This window comes from Panthera pardus, unplaced genomic scaffold (assembly GCF_024362965.1).
Source record: "Panthera pardus isolate Hobbes unplaced genomic scaffold, ASM2436296v1 HiC_scaffold_25, whole genome shotgun sequence".
In the NCBI taxonomy this organism is placed as follows: Eukaryota; Metazoa; Chordata; class Mammalia; order Carnivora; family Felidae; genus Panthera; species Panthera pardus.
The window spans coordinates 62,840,715-62,860,216 of NW_026526821.1; the positions used below are offsets into that span (position 1 = coordinate 62,840,715).

Below are 19,502 nucleotides of genomic sequence, written 5' to 3' on the forward strand. Positions count from 1 at the left end.
CTTAAGTTGTGTGTTATCACCTAGCTTGGGAATAAAACTTGTGAAATTTTTATACTATTACTATTTAAATCCCAAATATATTTAAATATTTTTTGTATGCATGAAAAATTTCACAAAGTTTTTAAATGCCTTGAATTTAAAAAATCCTGTACATGAGGGGCCCTTGGGTGGCTCAGTCGGGTTAAGAATCCGACTTCAGCTCAGGTCATGATTTCACGGTTTATGAGTTCGAGCCCCGCCATAGGCTCTCTGCCATCAGTGCAGAGCCTGCTTCAGATCCTCTTTCATCCTCTTTGCCCTTCCCCCACTTGCTCGCTCACTCTTTCTCCAAAATAAAAAAACATTAAAAAATGAATAAAATAAATCCTGTACATGAACTCCCCAGTTTACCCGAAGTGCAAACCTCTTCCTCTCATGTATCAGGGTCTCCTTTCAAACCCAGGCCTGAAGCAACTAGAGTGAGTAAGTGCCATCTTCCATGGCACTGTCACCTCTCTATCCCCAGATCCATGGCCACGTTTCCACCAGAACTACCCAGGGCCTCCTAATTTTTTCCCATTATTAGTTCTCTTTTTCACAGCATTTTTGCCATCTTGGAGAGAACAACTTTTAATACTCTTCCTACATCTGACCTCTCTCTCTTTTTAAATAAAAATTCATATCTGTCCTCACAATTCCAAAATGAAGATTTACTAGCACAAAAGTAAATACATGAATCCTCAACAAATATTCATTGGAAGTCACTAGACCTCAGCCAACTTAGACCCTAGGTCTTGGAACCGGCTATGGGAAGAGTAAAAGGCAGGAGTGGGACAGCCAGTGAAAGCATGAGCCCTGACAGACAAAGGAACTCTGCTCTATATAGAAACAGCAAAGATGATCTGGCTGTAGATACAGAAAAATTTCTGCAAAAAAAAAAAAAAAAGCACAATTTTTGGCAGAGAAAGAGGTCCTATTTAAGTAAGAGCTGTATTAATATACATTTGTATATCTACTTATTTAATACGAACTCTCTGTGTAGAAACAGTGTCATAGCTGAGTAAACTATTTACTTGCAAAAGAGAAATTCATGTATTCTCATATGCTGGTAAACTCTTAAATAAAAAACACCAAGTAAATGTTTAACCACTAGCAATGCTAACTAAATGAATAGTGAGAAAGATGCTGGTTTTGATAAGCGACAGCAAAAGGTCATTTATTCAATACAAACCCATTAATGTGTTCCTTTCCACCACAATAGCAGATGTATCTCCATCACCACATGCAGCTTGTTGAGTTTGTAAGTAGGCAGAGAGAGATGAGGGGAGGGCATTCTTCCAGATTAAGAAGTTCAGCAGGTAGGAAGCTGTCACACAGTCATATGGCTTGGTGCTTGTGCTGAGCTCCAGTGCTGCCTGGAATAAGCCTTGCAGTTTCTCCGAATCCTAGAATAAATCACAGCCTCAGTAACTGTCACTGAAACATTTCTTTGATTTGAAGGGATAATACATATTTAAAAACAGAGCCTGCCACATAACTGTACTCAGTATAAACATTAATTCAATTCCCTTTCTCCCTGAATATAGGTTAGACTTTTTATTATAGTAATTATTGATTATTATTATTATTCAGCTCTAATGATGAGGATCTTGAATGTAATTTCTTTGGGAAATGCAACATTGATAATGCTTTTCTTTTTTAAAGCACCTCTTTCTCCAGCAGAAATATGCTTTTTCCTGTAGAAATGGCCAGATCATCTTTGTTATTTCCACATGGAGTTTTTTGTACACTGAAGTTTATTTTACCTGTGTTGTGTCCACACAAAAGGACAAATCCACCAGGCTATTCCTGGTGAAAATCCATGTATATGTGTAAAAAATAAAGTGCTCATATCAGCCTCAGAAATTCTGCATCAGAGCTCCCACACCTCTATCTCATAGAAACATCCACTCACAGGTCTGTCCTAACGAAGAAAAGGACAGTTCACTGTAACATGCATGGAAAGGCACTGGGCTGAAGTCAGGAGATGTGGGTCCTAGTCCCAAATCCATAGTAGACAGACTGCATATTCAGTACACTGGGACTTAGGGTTTCATGGCTCAATTATATTAATTCTACTAGGATTATTCCAGAACTGTCTAATACAAGGGGAAAAAATCATTATAAACTTAATTTTCAATTTGGTTATAGGTATATAGATATTTAATTTAATTGGAAATCTATTTATTTCTAACAGGTAACAAACATACTGATTCAAATACCTATTTCTTTCAGTTTAAATTCTTTGCCATTTGATATGTTTAATTTTCTGCGACCTAAAAAACTTAAAGATAGGGGCCAAAAGCTCAAATCTAAATAAATATTAGAAAGAACCAATTGAGCACCTAAGCCATTTTTTTGTAACTTACAGTTAAGTCCCAGAATTGCTTAACTAACAATTAGTAAGAAACACAATACATGGCCTTTGGAGTCTAAAATATCTTTGTTCTATCATCTGAGGTCAGTAAAAATATAATATAAAGACCTTGGATATGTAGCTCCACAAGAAAAAAGGGCAACAGACTATCTGAGTAGTAAAACCATGTATTACAAAGATATGCCATCAAAAACATATATACACAGAAAACATATATATATACATATATATACACACACAGGTCCTTAGAATAGTTAGGATTTAAAAACATTTTAAAGTTACATCAAAGGACCAAGTTTTTCATATAGGTGCTATAATATACCCTCCCCACACAAGATATTCTCGAAATATTTGCCAAGTATGAGTCATCTATATGATACAAGGCTTCAGTGTGATGAATGGTAAGGGGCAAGGAGGATGGGAAGGTGGGAGAAGAGAAAGGAAACAGAGGAAGAGAAAGCATCTCCTTTAAAAACTCTATATGGTACAAAAGTTTGAAGCCTAAGCACCAAAAGAAGCTTCTGCTTAGCAGGGCACCTGAACGATGCTCTAAGATACTGCAATGCCATCTAGAAGCCAATGAAACAGACACCTTGTGCTCTCTGACATGCGCTCCTATAGAATCCCACTGTATCTATAAGCTGTCCCACCCTAAATAGAGCCTAACAGCCAGAGAACAGACCATGGCTCAGCTGCAGCCCCTCTAGGCACCTTTGGCCTCTATACAGTTCTAACAGAAAGCCATAGCAAAGCTCTGGAGCCAGTGAATCCACAGCTGCTGGTGGTCACAGCCTCAGAATATACCTCAAGGGCAGAGCCAAGCACCCCATGTTGTGCCATCACTCCTAGCCCACCTTCGCTTCTCACCCTACAGCTAGAAGTGCCAGTTGTCAGGAAGAGACAACTTCTCTTAGGGGCTGGGGCTGGGGCTGGGGCTGGGGCTGGGGCTGGGGCTGGGGTAGGAGGCCAAGGAAGAGAACTGTTGTTAACCTCAAGTGCTCTGAGTTTCAGTCTCAGTTTAGCTACTGCTTGTTGGAAGATCAGAAACATGTTCTCTACCTCACTTACACTCAGCTTCCCAGTCAACTTGGCAAGGATGTTATCTCAAAATACTCAAGTTACTGTAAGTGATGTGTTTGGACCGAATATTAACATGTCCACAGGAACTGGGGAGACCGCAGTTAACTGAAATCTATGAAAAATCTTGTGGGTAATAAAACCTACTGCTTCTTACACCTCCTTTTTTTATCAAAACAATAAAAAAAGCAAAGCTCACAGATGTGGACTTTGTTTTCTCTTATGGTATTTCCTCCTTCCCTACCATCCATCCCTACCTACCACCCTGCAACAGTATACGTATGATAACTGAAATAGTCAGATGTGAGAAGGCAGACGCAAAGAGCCTGGACAATCCAGATTGCTTTATTTGCTGCTAAAACTAGAAAGCTTTCATGCATATACCACGTTTACGTTTATATAGGAAAAGACCAAAGACCTGGAATTGTACAACTGTTTTTGGTAACTTCATCAGAAGATCAAATGCTAAAATTTTCACTTCTTCAAAAGTACTGGTAAAACATTCCATTAGTGTTTGGAAACGACCGACATCGATATCATGACTCAGCTGATACACTGTTTGGACTTGACCTAAAAAAAGAAAAAGATTTAAAAGTGAATAAAAGAAGGAGGCACTTGGCTGGCTCAGTCAACAGTACATGCAACTCTTGATCTCAGGGTCGTGAGTTCAAGCCTCACCTTGGGTGTGGAGCTTACTTTAAAAGGTAAATAAATAAAGGTGTTTGGGTGGCTCAGTTGGTTAAGCGACCCACTTTGGCTTAGGTCATGATCTCGCAATTCATGAGTCTGAGCACCACATCAGGCTCTATGCTAACAGCTCAGAGCTTGGAACCTGCTTCAGATTCTGTCTCCCTCTCTCTCTCTGCCCCTCCCCTGCTCACACTCTGTCTCCCTCTCCCTCAAAAATAAATAAACATTAAAAAAATTATTTTAATAAATAAATAATAATATTTTAAGTTAATAAAAGAAAAAGGAAATCAACATGTTTAAATTATTTGGTCAAATTTAAAGAAAAATTCACACTTCACAGTTTATCCAGAGTAGCATATAAAAGAATAATTTGTCCTTTATTTCCTAAAATGATAAAATAATAAAGTTCCCCAAATAAAAAATACTTTTTAAAATTTTGTTTAAAACCATTCTCTTTCAAAGAGTATGTTGTATATAAAAGATCCCAAAGTTGGTTTTTAAATAAATAAAAACAAATAAATTTCGGAATTCATCTTTTTTTTTTTATTTATTTTTTTTTTTAATTTTTTTTTCAACGTTTTTTATTTATTTTTGGGACAGAGAGAGAGCATGAACGGGGGAGGGGCAGAGAGAGAGGGAGACACAGAATCGGAAACAGGCTCCAGGCTCCGAGCCATCAGCCCAGAGCCTGACGCGGGGCTCGAACTCACGGACCGCGAGATCGTGACCTGGCTGAAGTCGGACGCTTAACCGACTGCGCCACCCAGGCGCCCCAACGGAATTCATCTTTTAAAAAATCTTTGTAAAATGTCTTGATCTGGAATCCAAAGTCCTACCACCTTAGTTAAATCAATGCAGAATAATCAATGACATATCCTAATAGAATCACGGAGCATCAAAGATAAAGAAGGAATCTTTTGGTCATTCAGACACAAAATTCATCTACAAAATGGAAAAAATTAAGCTGGCTTTATTCTTTGCCTTTGCAACACGTGAGGCTAGAAGACAGTGGAGCAATGCTTACAACATCCTCAGGGAAAGTTGTGGTGAAAAATTATACATCAAAATCCTATTCCAGCATCATGTGTAACAGCAACATAAGCATTTCTGGAGGTATAAGAAATTAAGAACTACATTTCCCCAAAAACTCTTCTCAAAGAAAAGATGAATTTCAGCCAACCAAGAAATGAACAGAAAAACTATCACAAAAGAATGATGGTAGTCACCAAGTCCACTTAAATCTAAGATTAAGACTAAACAACTATGGGAATAATGGGCTTCACAGCAGAATGTAAAGAACACTTAACAAATGAACCACTGATAATACCTGAAAACATTCCTATGTTAATTTGAGGCATGATATTCAATATGATGTGCATTTCTTATTTAATATTAACAAGTTAGTGGAACCCTGTGAAACTCCTAGAGCAAGTAAATCAAGTTTTTGTCATTTATTTACACCTCAGTTCAAATTTGCTTCTTTTCCAACTCAGATGCTTTTAATTTCTTTTTCTTGCCTTACTGCTCTGGCTAAAGCTTTCAGTACAATGGTGGTCAGTAGTGGTCAAAGTGGACATCTGTATCTTGTTCCTGATCACAGAGGAAAGGCTTTCGATCTTTCACCATTGAGTATGGTGCGATTTTCATGAATGTCCTTTATCCTATTAAGAAAGCTCCCTTCAGGGCACCTGGGTGGCTCAGTAGGTTGAGCATCCGACTTTGGCTCAGGTCGTGATCTCAAGGTCCTTGAGTTTGAGCCCCAAGTCGGGCTCTGTGCAGACAGCTTGGAGCCTGGATCCTGCTTTGGATTCTGTGTCTCCCTCTCTCTCTCTCTGCACCTCCCCCACCCCCCCCCCCACCCGACCCCGCTCGTGTCTGTCTCTGTCTTAAAAATACATAAATGTTCAAAACAACTGAAAGCAAGCAAGCTCCCTTCTATTCCTAGTTTCCTAAGTGTTCTTTATCATGACAGGGCACTGCTGAATTTTGTCAACACTTTTCTGCATCAATACAGATTATCATGGGGTTTTTTTTTCCCCTTCATTTTAATGTGGTGTATTACATTGACCTTTTTTTTTTTTTATGTTAAACCACCCTTGCATTCCTGGAATAAATTCCACTTAATTAGCTATGGGTATAATACTTTTAATATGCTGTTGGGTTTGGTTTGCTAACATTCTGTAGAGAATTTTTATATTTATGTTTATAAGCGATACCAGCCTATAGTTTTCTTGCGGTATCTTTGTCTGGCTTTGGTAACAGGGTGATGCTGGCTCCACAGAATGAGTCTGGAAATGTTCCCTTCTGTCCAATTTTTTGGAAGAGTCTGAGAAGGGCTGATTTTAAGTCTTTAAATGTTTGGTAGAATTAGCAGTGGAGCCACTCCCTCTAGACTTTTCTTTGCTGATACGCTTTTGATTACTGACTCCATCTCTTATTTGCTACACATAACAAGTTCTCTGTTTAAGTCAGTAACTTTATGTTTCTAGGAATCTGTCCATTTCATCTAAGTTATCCAATTTATTGAAAATACAATTGTTCATAGTATTGTCTTAAAATCATTTTTATTTCTATAAGGTCAATAGAATAATGTCCCTGCTTACATTTCTGATCTTAAGTTATTTGCACCTTCTTTTGTTTTTTTCTTGTAGCTAAAATTTTGTCAATTTTGTTGACCTTTTAAAAAAACCAACTTAAAAAAAAACCAACTTTGGTTTCATTGATTCTCTATAATGTTTTCCTATTCTCCATTTCACTCATTTATCATATTATTATTTCCTTCCTTCTGCTAATTGTGGGCTGTTTGCTCTTCTTTTTCTAATACTTTGAGGTGTAAAGTTAAGTTATTGATTTGAGATCATTTCTCTTTTTTAATGTAGGCGTTTACAGCTGTAAATCTCCCTATAAGCTTTTGCTTCATCCCGTAAGTTCTGGTAAATCGTACTTTGGTTTTCATTCATCTCAAAGTATTTTCTAATCTCCTTTGTGATTTCTTCTTTGACCCACTGCTCATTTAGGAACTTTGCTCAAATCTGAAACCATCTCTGACACCACGGACGGAAACAGCTTCCCATCCTAGCAGACACTCAATATTCCCCCCACTTTCCTTCCTGAAATATTTTTTCATAATACTTCTCTCCATCTGAAATTCTATACATTACTTGTTAATTTATTGTCTGTCCCCCTTCACTGAAATATCTAAGCTCAAAAATGGGAAGCATTTTGGGGCACCTGGGTGGCTCAGTCTGTTGACCATCCAACTCTTGGTTTTGGCTCAGGTCATGATCCCAGGGTTGTGAGATTGAACCCCACATTGGGCTCTGTGCTAGGCATAGAACCTGCTTAGGATTCTCCCTCTCTCCTTCTCCCTCTGCCCTTCCCTGCACATGCTCACTCTCTCTCTTGCTCTCTCCCAAATAAAAAAAAATTTTTTTAATAGGAACCATTTTGCTTTGTACACTACATATCCTTGGCTGCTTGACATGTAATAAGCACTAAATAAGTATTTGCTGAGCAAACCCTTTTAATATAACTGTGGAATCCAATTTAGCACCATGAATACCATGACATTTTACTCTGAGTGAAAAAGGAACATGTGGTTTATTCTTCTTGAACTTAAGATATACTTGAGTAAAGGCAGAAACCATCTTGACTAATCCCACATCAGTAAAATAAAATAAAAACCCACATTCAAGTTCTTGAGATAAAGATGAAGAATGAATTTATGTTTCCCACACTGTATTTCACACCCATGCCTCTTTAGCTTCCTTTAAAGTTAATGGGTAAAGTGTGGCCTGCTGCATTTGCATTACCTTCCAGTTGTTTAATTAACATAATTACTGTGATATCAGTCACTGCCCAATTATATGTGACTCACTCATTAGGAAGATGACTCAGGTTTTTCACTTTTAAAGTACATTTAAACATATTAAACTACTCACAGAGCCTGGGTGGCTCAGTTGGTTAAATGCCTAACTCCTGATTTGGGTTCAGGTCATGAGTTCAAGCCCCATATCTAGCTCTGTGCTGGTAACGCAGAGCCTGCTTGGGATTCTTTCTCTCTCTCCCTCTGTCTCTGCGCCTCCCCTGCTTGCACGTGTTCCCTTTCTCTCTCAAAATAAATAAACTCTAAAAAATAATAATAAAATTAATTAACTAAACTACTCTCTCAATTAAAAAAAATAACAATATTGGGGTGCCTGTGTGGCTCAGTCAGGTTAAGCACCTGATTCTTGGTGTCGAGCCCTGCATGGGGCTCTGCACTGCCTGCTTGAGATTCCCTCCTTCTCTCTTTGCCCCTCCACCATGCACTCTCTCTCTCTCTCAAATAAATAAACTTTAAAAAGTTACCAATATTAATTCAGCCTACTATTATTTCCATACACCTAGGTGCAACTCTAACTACACTAAACACAGAAAAATTTTTGTTAAGTGGATAATCAATCATTCTCAGGTAAAACCTTATCTTCTAGGGGCTCAGTCAGTTGAGCATCTGACTTCGGCTCAGGTCATGATCTCACAGTTCATGGGTTCACACCCCGCGTCAGGCTCTGTCCTGACAGCTCGGAGCGTGAAGCCTGCTTCGGATTCTGTGTCTCCCTCTCTCTCTGCACTTCCCCTCTCATGCTCTCCCTCTCTCTCCTTCAAAACTAAACAAACATCAAAAAAATGTAAAAAAAAAAAACAAAAAACCTTATCTTCTAAATTAAGTTATAATACGACATAAATTCCTTAAACCGATGGGATAGCCCTGTATTCATTTTCTGTGCATAAAGTCACAAGTTACCATAAACCTGGTGACTTAAAACCAGAGAAATCTATTTTTTCACAGTACTGGATCCATTTTGACTAATGTCCTATTAGTCTGATATGAAGGTGCCGGTGGAGCCACACTTGCTCTGGAGGTTCTAAGAACTCATTGCTCACCTCTTCCAGCTTCTGATGGCTGCCAGTATTCCATGGCTTGAAGCCATATCACTCCAATCTCCATGTCCACTGTTGACTCCTCCTCTTCTGTGTGTCACATCTCCCTCTGTTCCTCTCTAATAACAACAGCTGTGGTGGATTTAGGCCCACCCACATAATCAGGAATATCTTAAGACCCTTAACTTAATCATATCTGCAAAGGCCTGCTTTCTAGGTAAGGTTCACATTAACAGGTTCTAAGGATTTGATGCTATCTTTTGTAGGTCGAGCTTGGGCCTACCACACTTACCTTAATCAGGTGATCAAATTAATCACCATGAATAACAGGACAAACCAGTATCATGTATCTCCTGATAACATGCCCTGAGAAGAGCACCACATTACTTATGCATTATACCTACCAAAAATGCACAACCTGAATCAATCGAAACAATAAGGCAAACCCAAATGGAGATACATTCTCTCAAAATGTTAATGTCACGAAATAAAAAACTTTCCAGATTAAAGGAGGCTTAAGAGGCATAACAGTGAAATGCAATGTGTGATCTGGGATTGGTTCCCGGATCACAGTAAAAATCTTTTTCTAAGAAAGGCCACTCATTGGGACAACTGGCAAATTTTGTTGTGGATTATATAATAGATAATAGCATATCAACATTAAATTTCCTGAATTTGATCATTGTGTTGTGGTTAGAAAAAAAATAACGAAAGAGAGATAAACCAAATATAGCAAAATAATAACAACTGATGAATCTAGGTAGAGGGTACATGGCCGTTTGTGAACTATTCTTGAAACTTTGCTCTTGGTTTGAATCTTTTCAAAACAAAAACTTGGAAAAAAAAAATGGTGTTCTTTAAATGAAGCAGGGCTGCATGAACAGCAAAAACCATCCTCCTCCCTGCCAAAACATTACACTTTGCCTAAAAATTTAAACTAAAAATAATAATAACCCAATTACAGTGTAAAGCCTCCTGGTCCTCTGGCCATTCCCTCCAAAAGAACAGCTGAGCAGGATATTTTTCTATTTAACCACAGTCAAGGAACACTGAGCACAAACAAGAAATCCACATTAAAACGTACACACTTAATTAAGTGCAGGGATAAAAAGAACTATTTGTTGTCAGAAAGGAAAAAAACTGACTCAGAAGGAAGTTAAATGTTCATCCTCTTGAGTACCCCACAGGCGAAATAAAGGGTATCATTAAACCAGAATGCCTGGAAATGACATCCACATACTGTCTTTCTGAAACCAGATTGGGACTTATGAAACTGAGAGCATATAAGGGAAACCACATTTTAACCACAAAGACTCACCGAGGAATGTTTTACATAAAGAGGCTATTATTTTTTTTAAAGAAGCTATTATTTTTTTTAATTTTTAAAACTTAAAGGACAGATTGTACACTATCTGAAAACAGCAACACATGAATTGGGGGTTGAGAGAAGCCACTCTTCTCATCATAAGCATAATCCGTGAAAACTGTAGTTTTGGGTTGGGAAATAATGATCACTGAAAACAATTCCTCAGCCTTACGTCCCTAAATGACAAATTTAATTATGTCCAAGGAAGAATTATATAGTGAGAATAAAACCTCCTATAAGAACCTAAATAAAAGATGACAAAACTAAAACTTTAAGTAAGACAAAATGTTGAAAAAAGTATGTGTTTTGCAAGAAAAAAATACTTTTCTCCAAACATTATTGAAAGCTTACCTTCTGGGACTGGAAAAACTTCAGCTACTGAGCCTAAAATGGTTAAAGCTGAAAATCTAGTTGGGTAGGAAGAACCAGGAAACAGCGCTTCAAAAAGACTGTTGCAAATGGATGACATGAAATTCTAAAAAAAAAAAAAAAAAAAAAATTATAGTAAGTAACTTAACTCATAATAGGTTATCTTCAAAGTAACACCTTTAAGAGTGAGGTTCTTTTTTTTGGCAAACCATAAAAGACTCTTAAATACAGAGAACAAATAGGGTTGCTGGAGAGCTGTTGGGTGAGGGGATGAGCTAAATGGGCATTAAGGAGGGCACTTGTTGGGATGAGCACTGGGTGTTATACATAAGTGATGAATAACTAAATTCTATTCCTGAAACCATTATTACACTATATGTTAATTAACTGGGATTTGAATTAAAAAAAAGAGTGGAGTTTTCTTTTTTTTTTAATGTTTATTTATTTATTTTGAGAAGACAGAGACAGTGCAAATTGGGGAGGGGCAGAGAGAGAGGGAAACTCCAAGCAGGCTCCCCGTTGTCAGTGCAGAACTCGATATAGGACTCGAACCCATGAAGGAGTGAGATCATGACCTGAGCCAAAACCAAGAGTCAGACACTTAACTGACTGAGCCACACAGGTGCCCGAACTGGGCTTCTTTTTTAATTAACAGGGAAAATATTTTTAAAAACAATACTAGTTGTTCATTTCCTTGACAATTCAGATTGGTACCCTTGACCGTAACCCTATCTCTATAGGGTCAAGGAGTACAATTTCTATTGTAGTCTATACAAGAAAAAAGTACACATTTTTAGTGAGAACAAGATCCGTTCTGCTCTGACTTGTGCTAAAGCCGTACGAATATTGGTTTCTTCACCAGAGGCATTCGAGTATGTATATTTTTTAAAGTTTTTTTTAATGACCCCCCCCCCCAAATCCAATACATACTACTTTGATAAATTTGGTAAATATAATACTTGATAAATGTGGCTCTAATGACACAAATCATAAAAAGATCCAACTATTCCACTGTATTCTATCTTCCCCTTTGAGACTCTGGCTCTACCATTCTCTTTATATAAATGTTAAGGAAAAAAATGGAAACTTTTAGTAAAATGCAATTTAAAAAAAAAGCAAAATGGGAAATAGTTTATCCAAGATAAAGTCTTCTTCCTCTGGTTAAAATACTAATAATTATTACTATTTCTGTGTAACACTGAAGAGAAAACTTAGAAGGAAAAGCTATGATTCTCAAGCATCTCATATACCACTATGCCCCAACAAGATATAACTGAGCAGCACATAAGCAGTTCTAGTCCCAACTGATTCCAGAAAGGACCTTGGCATTCATTTCTTTGGTCAATGGCATACAATCATGGGGATTTATCTTATAGGCCCTTACAAGCTCTAAGTGAGACTTTATTAGTCTATTAAATCTATTGGATTTTGGGGTACCTGTGTGGCTCAGTCAGTTGAGCTTCCAACTCTTGATTTCAGCTCAGGTCATGGGATCGAGCCCCATGTTGGGCTCCACACTGAGTGTGGTGGAGTCTGCCTAAGATTCTCTCCCTCTCTGGGGTACCTAGGTAGCTCAGTCGATTAAGCATCTGACTTTGGCTCAGGTCATGATCTTGCGGTTCGTGAGTTCAAGTCCCACATCGGGTGAGCTTGAGCCCCGCTTTGGATGAGCCCTGCTTCTCTCTCTCTCTGCCCGTCATGGGATTCTCTCTCTCTCCCTCTCTCTGCCCCTCACTCACTTGTTCCCTCTCTCTCTGTCTCAAGAAAAAAAAAAAAAAAGACTCTCTCCCTGTCTCCCTCTGCCCCTCTCCCCTACTCGTGCTCTCTCTTTCAAAAAAAAAAAAAAAATTTTTTTAAAAACCTACTGGGTTTCAAAAAAAATTAAAAAAATAAAAAACCTATTGGGTTTCAAAGCAATAGGGTAGTTATTGAAAGTATCTTAGTTAAAGTAGTTTTAATTATAAATGAATAGTATAGTATTCACATTAAAGGACAACAAGTTCATCCTTTAAGAATGATCTTATCCAGGACAGCCGGGTGGCTCAATCGGTTGAGCGTCTAACTTCGGCTCAGGTCATGATCTCGTAGTTTGTGAGTTTGAGCCCCGTGTCAGGCTCTGTGCTGACAACTCGGAGCCTGCAGCCCGATTTGAATTCTGTCTCCCTCTCTCTCTGTCCCTCCTCTGCTCATACTCTGTCTCTCTCTGTCTCTCAAAAATAAATAAATGTTAAACAAACAAAAAAAAAGAATAATCTTATCCTGGGGTGCCTGGGTGGTTCAGTTGCTTGAGTGTCTGACTTCGGCTCAGGTCATGATCTTGGGGTTCATGAGTTTGAACCCCACATCAGGCTCTGTGCTGACAGCTTGGAGCCTGGAGCCTGCTTCTGATTCTGGGTCTCCCTCTCTCTCAGCCCCTCCACCACTTGTGCTCTGTCTCTCTTTCTCAAAAATAAACATTAAAAACATTTTTTTTAAAAAAGAATGATCTTATCCTAACTGTACTATCATTTATATTTTTAGAAATAGTTCTTTCTCTCAAGGAGACTCCCACAGGGAGGCATGGACCACAGTTCATACATTTATATCCCTAGTCCTAAGCATATTGTCCTATACATATAGGAGAAGCTCAATATATGTTCTTGTCACTTTTTTTTTTTAATTTTTTTTTTAATGTTTATTTATTTTTGAGACAGAGAGAGACAGAGCATGAACGGGGGAGGGTCAGAGAGAGAGGGAGACACAGAATCTGAAGCAGGCTCCAGGCTCTGAGCTGTCAGCACCGAGCCCGATGCGGGGCTCGAACCCACGAACCGTGAGATCATGACCTGAGCCGAAGTCGGACGCCCAACCAACTAAGCCACCCAGGCGCCCCTGTTCCTGTCACTTTTAACAGCTCCTAGTTAGGCTCCCAAATACCTTAGCCTAGCATTCAAAATCCCTTTAGATTACTCAGGTGTTTTCCCTACTTGCCTTTAAGACTTTTTGCCATGTTATAATTCAGGCTATTGAAAAATAACATTAAAATTGTTTAAAGTGATATATTTCAAATTACAAATATCTGTATGTTTAATTCTACTGTTATGCTACATTTTCATGCATAGAAGATGGAACACTTAGGTGACCAGAGAGGGAAGCCAACCACAGATATGAAATTGGTTTCTATTTCCAGCTTTGCCACTTGTTAACTGTGTAACTACAAGTATGAAATTCCTGAACCTCCATGACATATCTCCTTATAGGTACAAAAAAAAAAAAAAAAACACCTGTATTCCCTAGGGGAAAAAAGGAAATTTTATTTATACATACACACACAGTGTGTTAGTTAAGCTCTGTTTTGATTGTTATAGCAAAAAAAAAAAAAAAAATTGCTACCCATCCCCAACTTGATTCTCTAACTTATTTCCTGTTACTCAGCTCCTTTGGTCCTCCAAGTACCTTATGTGTCATTCACAAATTCTCCCTGCACTTTTTCACTTCCAAGCTTTCAAATAAGCAGGTATTAGGGAAAACGCTATTCAGATTTTAGGAATAAGAGCAGATGTGGATAGGAGTTTGGCTCTACCACTTAGTAGCTGAGGGACCTTGGGCAGGTTACTCAACTTTTCCAAGATGCAGTTTTCTCATTGTCTTGAAGTTTATTTATTTTGAGAGAGAGTGCAAGCAGGACAGGGGCACAGAGAGAGGGAGAGAGAATCCCAAACAGGCTCCGCACTGTCAGTGTAGAGCCCGATGCAGGGCTTTAACTCACAAACAGGGAGATCACGACCTGAGCCAAAGTTGGGCACTTAACCAACTGAGCCACCCGGTCACCACTCTTTTTTTTTTTAAGTGGGCTCTACACCCAACATCGGGTTTTAACTCACAACCCCGAGATCAAGAGTCACACGCTCTTCCAACTGAGCCAGCCAGGCGCCCTAATTTTCTCATTTTTAAGTGAGGATAATAATGCCTCTCACAGTTTTGCTATTAAAGTTTAAATGAAAATGTGGATACAAAGCATTTTGTAAATTTAAAAGTACTCTAGCTATTACTATTAGTTATTTAGATATGAAATAATCTCCTTCACTAGACTCGAAGACACCTTTCCCAACTAATAGCCTCCTCTTCTCCCCCAGGATTCACTCTGTTGACTGGCACCAAGCCTATCATACACTGTGCATGACACCCACTATTCCCACTATTATAAAGATGATGATAAATAATATAGTGTCAAAGTCACAACTGCCAAAAGCCACAGGTGACTACAGTTGGGAGAAAATATCAGAACCATGAGATTGACTCAGGTGAAGACTCTAAAGGACTATTTTCAAAAACATATATATTCACAAAGACAAACTAAGAAACCAGGTATCGACACAAATTCAGAATGTCAATCCATAATAAAGGTTTTATCTTCCTAAGTACCTAATTCAGATTTCACAAATGTTATTTTACCTCTTGCAAAAACAGGCAAAAGAGCCATGTTTTCTTAGATCATCCAGTAATGACCTAAGAAAGGCTAAAAATGAGTGCTCCAAACAAAAAGCAAGGGCTCAGTATGCACGCTAATCATTTTTAATGACGCCCAGCAAGGCTTTTTAGGGTGATTTAGAGTTTACAAACAGCTTTCTCGTTTAATCCTCAAGAGCAACCTTTCTAGAGAAGGTACTCACCCCACTTAGAGTCAAACAGACTCATAAGGTAAGCCAACTAGCCAGTGGCAGATATGGGACTACACCGATGTCTTTCATGTTTAGGTTGTAATTTTCCAATCTTCGCTGTTGGGATTTTACAAAGCTGAAGGTGACTTCAACCTTGGTATAGAAATATTCTCCTTTATGTGATTTTTTTACCTTTCAAATACAAAGCTGAAAGCTAAGGCCATCCATACTAATGTTTAGAATAGGTTGTATGTAATGGCTCCAATGTATCATTAATTTATCACAACTATTTCGCTAAATGAAAGAAAATAAATGAACTCGTGTCCTCTGATTCTTAAATTTTTTTAATGTTCATGTATTTTTGAGAGAGAGAGGGAGTCAAGCTGGGAGGGGCAGAGAGAGGGAAACAGAATCTGAAGCAGGCTCCAGGCTCTGAGCTGTCAGCACAGAGCCTGGTGTGGGCCTTGAACTCAAGAACTGTGAGATCATGACCTGAGCCAAAGTCAGATGCTTAATGGACTGAGCCACCCAGGTGCCCCTGTCCTCTGAGTCTTAGAAGAAAATAAGAGCCTGCTTCTGAGAGGCTAGATTTGGAGTAAGAAATCAGTGAAAAACTCCTGATGGACAGAAATGGAAGGTTGTCAAGCTAAGCTTTGGCCCAGTCTAGAGCTTCTATGTCTGGGGTTCCATCCATGCCATTAGCACAGCACCCTGAAACCTAGTCCTACTCTTCACACTCCCTCCCAAATGGAATAGACTGGAAACTCCATAGCTGGACCACAGACCAGGAAACACTAATACCAAGCCACTGTAGGTCATGTTAGTCTAAAGAAGAAGCAGGCTCTGATATAGCAATCTTCTACCCTGGGGAGGGGTGGACGAGTTCAGGGCCAGCAATTACCTTTCCGTTAAAGTACTAAATTAATGTAGCCCCCATTAAGCTGTAAATGATTGAGGTGAACCCATTACTGTTATTCTGTAACAGGACTCAAGTCCAGCACTGGTTCTCTAACTCAGAGTACCTCGAGAGAAGTACCAAAGCGCCAGAAGAAATATGTAAAACCCAGATTGAAGGCAAAAAAAGCACAGAAACGCTATTCACTACAAGACTTCCATTTATTTCCCTTTAACGTTTATTCATAATTGCTCTAGGTTTCGTAAAAATCCTTAAGTCTAGAAACAGGTCACCTACCTTATACTGCTGTAAAGATACAGAAGGGTGCTGTTTGGATAACTCATTCTCTGGCTCATGTTTGGATCTACTTTGCTCCAGTTTATAAAGCACCTGAGAACTCTCCTGTATCCTACAAAACAACTTTTGAGAAAAAGAAAAATAAAGCATACGTGAGTTCCATTCATCTTAAATGTCAGTCTAAAAAAAGGCAAAGGACAAGTTTTCTACATTCTTTAGACTAAACCTCAGGCAAGGAGAGTACTGGTTTCTAAACTCTTAATATTTATACAGTGTTTCTCTCTGACAGAAAATGAACACATATTTTTAAAACCCCCCCCAAAAAAATCACTGCAAATCAGAATACAGTCATTAAACTACAGTTCTACTTCCTTTAGGTTGGCATGAAACTACAGATATACTCACTTCTATACTCTCCCAATTCTGCATCCCATAAATGTGGCATGTGATTAATTCAAGTGGAATTAGTCAACAGTCACCATTTCATGAGGCACTTAAATGGTAAAGCTTCAAGGGCATCTTTCCTCCCCTCACCAAAGTTTTCTTAAAATACCTTTCACCCTGAAAGATCCATCACTATAGTTTTTTTTTTACTTTCAAACATTAAAAAAAAAAAAAAAAAAAAAAGAGCTCAAGTTTGATTTATTTTACACCAAAACGAAAGGACTTTATACCATGGACTTGAATCCCAAATGTAAACTTTAGGGAAATGGTTCACAGAAGGGCCATGAAGGGATGTGCAGTCCAATCCTATGACCATTATTCCCACATTCTCTCAAAATCTGAGCTCTTTTCAAAAATGATTTGCAGAGCAGAGTCCACCACTTTCCAATACTTTCTGATGAGAAATTCTACCTTTTTAAGAAGAGAACAAATCTGTTGCCGCACTCCTGGGGACTGACTGTTAAGATTGTATGCGATAAAGAATTGAATCCACTGCATTTCTTCTGTGGAAACGATTTCTGTACTTCGATTACTTTCACAAAGCAAGCCTAGCGTATCTATCCGTACCTACAACACATCAAGCAATAAAACGTTACTTTTTCAATGAAATAAGCAAAATGTAAACAACTTGACATATTTATTTACCAAAAAAACAGTAAAACACAGTTTACCTGTACTTCAGAAAGGTTCCCTAAGGGGTGTGTGAGTGGCTCAGTCAGTTAAGCACCCAAATGTTGATCTCAGCTCAAGTCATGATCTCAGTTTGTGAGTTCGAGCGCCATGTAGGGCTCTGCACAGACAGTGTGGAGCCTGCTTGGGATTCTCTCCCTCCCTCTCCCACTGCTTCTCTGTGTGTGTATGCTCTCTCAAATAAATGAACTTAAAAAATAAAATAAAAAAATTGTTTAAAAAGACAGGTTTCCTAATCCCAAAGATCCTGTGGTTATATCCTATAAAATTATTTTATTAAATGTGTAAGTTGGGTATTTGCAAGTCAACAATCTTAAAGATTCTTATTCCATGGTAATGCTCAATTTCATTCTTTTTCCTCTTTTTTCTCAGTGACTACTCTACTCCAGGACCTTATCACCTCACTCTTAGATTACAGTTATGCACATCTTACCAGTCTTCTGGTTTCTTTTTGCTCTCACACTGCAAACTCATCTGTTTCCATTAATTCCACTTTTTTGCTGAAGGCAGAATGGCTCTGGTTCCTAGTTACCAACTGAGTGAAATCTGAAGTCTTCAACCTAGCATTGGAGGCCTCCATAAACACTCCACTCATACCAAACAATGTCCTGAATCATCCTCCTGACTTTGTTTTGTGTTCTCCCATTTTAGTATTTTTTTTTTTTTGTAAATCATTTTTTTTTTTTTCAACACGATAACTATACTCCTTCATTCCCATCTCCTATTTCTCCCTTCCCCCAAACCACTTCGCCTCTGGTAACCATCTGTTTGTTCACTATAGTGAAAAGTCTGTTTCTTCGTTTGTCTCTTTTTTTTTCCCTTTGCTCATCTGTTTTATTTCTTAAATTTCCACATATGAGTGCTATCACATGGTATATGTGTCTCTAAGTTTGTTTAGCATTATACTCTCTAGCTCTATCCATGTTGTTGTAAATGGCAAGATTTCATTCTTTTTTATGGCTGAGTAATACTGCATTGCATATATATATAATATATATACCACATCTTCTTTATCCATTCATCTATTGGACACTTCAGCTCCTTCCACAGTTTGGCTATTGTAAATAATGTTGCAGTAAACATCAGGTGCATGTGTCCCTTTGAATTAATGTTTTTGGATTTCTTGGGTAAATACCCAGTAGTGTGACTACTGGAAAATAGGATAGTTCTATTTTTAATTTTCTGAGGAACCTCCACACTGTTTTCCACAGTGGCTATACCAGTTTGCATTCCCACCAACAGTGCAAGGGGGTTTCTTTTCCTCCACATCCTTGCCAACACTTGATGTTTCTTATGTTTGAGTTTGGTCATTCTGACAGGTGTGAGATAATATCTCATTGTAGTTTTGATTTGCATTTCCCCGATGATGAATCAGATGTTGAGCATCTTTTCACGTGTCTTCTTTGCAGAAATGTCTGTTCATGTCTTCTGCCCATTTTTTTGTCTTTTTTTAAATTATTACTATGATTTCTCTGCCCATTTTTAATTAGATTATTTGTTTTTTGAGTATTGAGTTGTATCAGTTGTTTATATCTAACCTTTTATTGGATATGTCATTTGCAAATATCTTCTCCCATTCCATAGGTTGCCTTTTAGTTTTGTTGGTTATTTCCTTTGCTGTGCAGAAGCTTTTATTTTGATGTACTCCCAATAGTTCATTTTTGCTTTTGTTTCTCTTGCCTCAGGAGACCTATCTAGAAAAATGTTGCTATAGCC

General features: G+C 38.3%; 1 protein-coding gene across 6 annotated transcripts in view; it reads right to left on the reverse strand.

The window, feature by feature from the left end:
* The window catches only part of THADA (THADA armadillo repeat containing), a 324,964-nt gene that overhangs the window by 282,387 nt on the left and 23,075 nt on the right, over nucleotides 1-19,502 (reverse strand). For all 6 annotated transcript variants that reach the window (XM_053890646.1, XM_053890645.1, XM_019465008.2 and 3 more), the window contains 5 exons: nucleotides 17,508-17,663; nucleotides 16,653-16,775; nucleotides 10,803-10,926; nucleotides 3,891-4,042; nucleotides 1,211-1,424 (listed from right to left, as the gene is read on the reverse strand). In XM_053890646.1, the coding sequence (XP_053746621.1) occupies nucleotides 1,211-1,424; nucleotides 3,891-4,042; nucleotides 10,803-10,926; nucleotides 16,653-16,775; nucleotides 17,508-17,663 (769 nt within the window). The remainder of the gene's footprint in view (nucleotides 1-1,210; nucleotides 1,425-3,890; nucleotides 4,043-10,802; nucleotides 10,927-16,652; nucleotides 16,776-17,507; nucleotides 17,664-19,502) is intronic.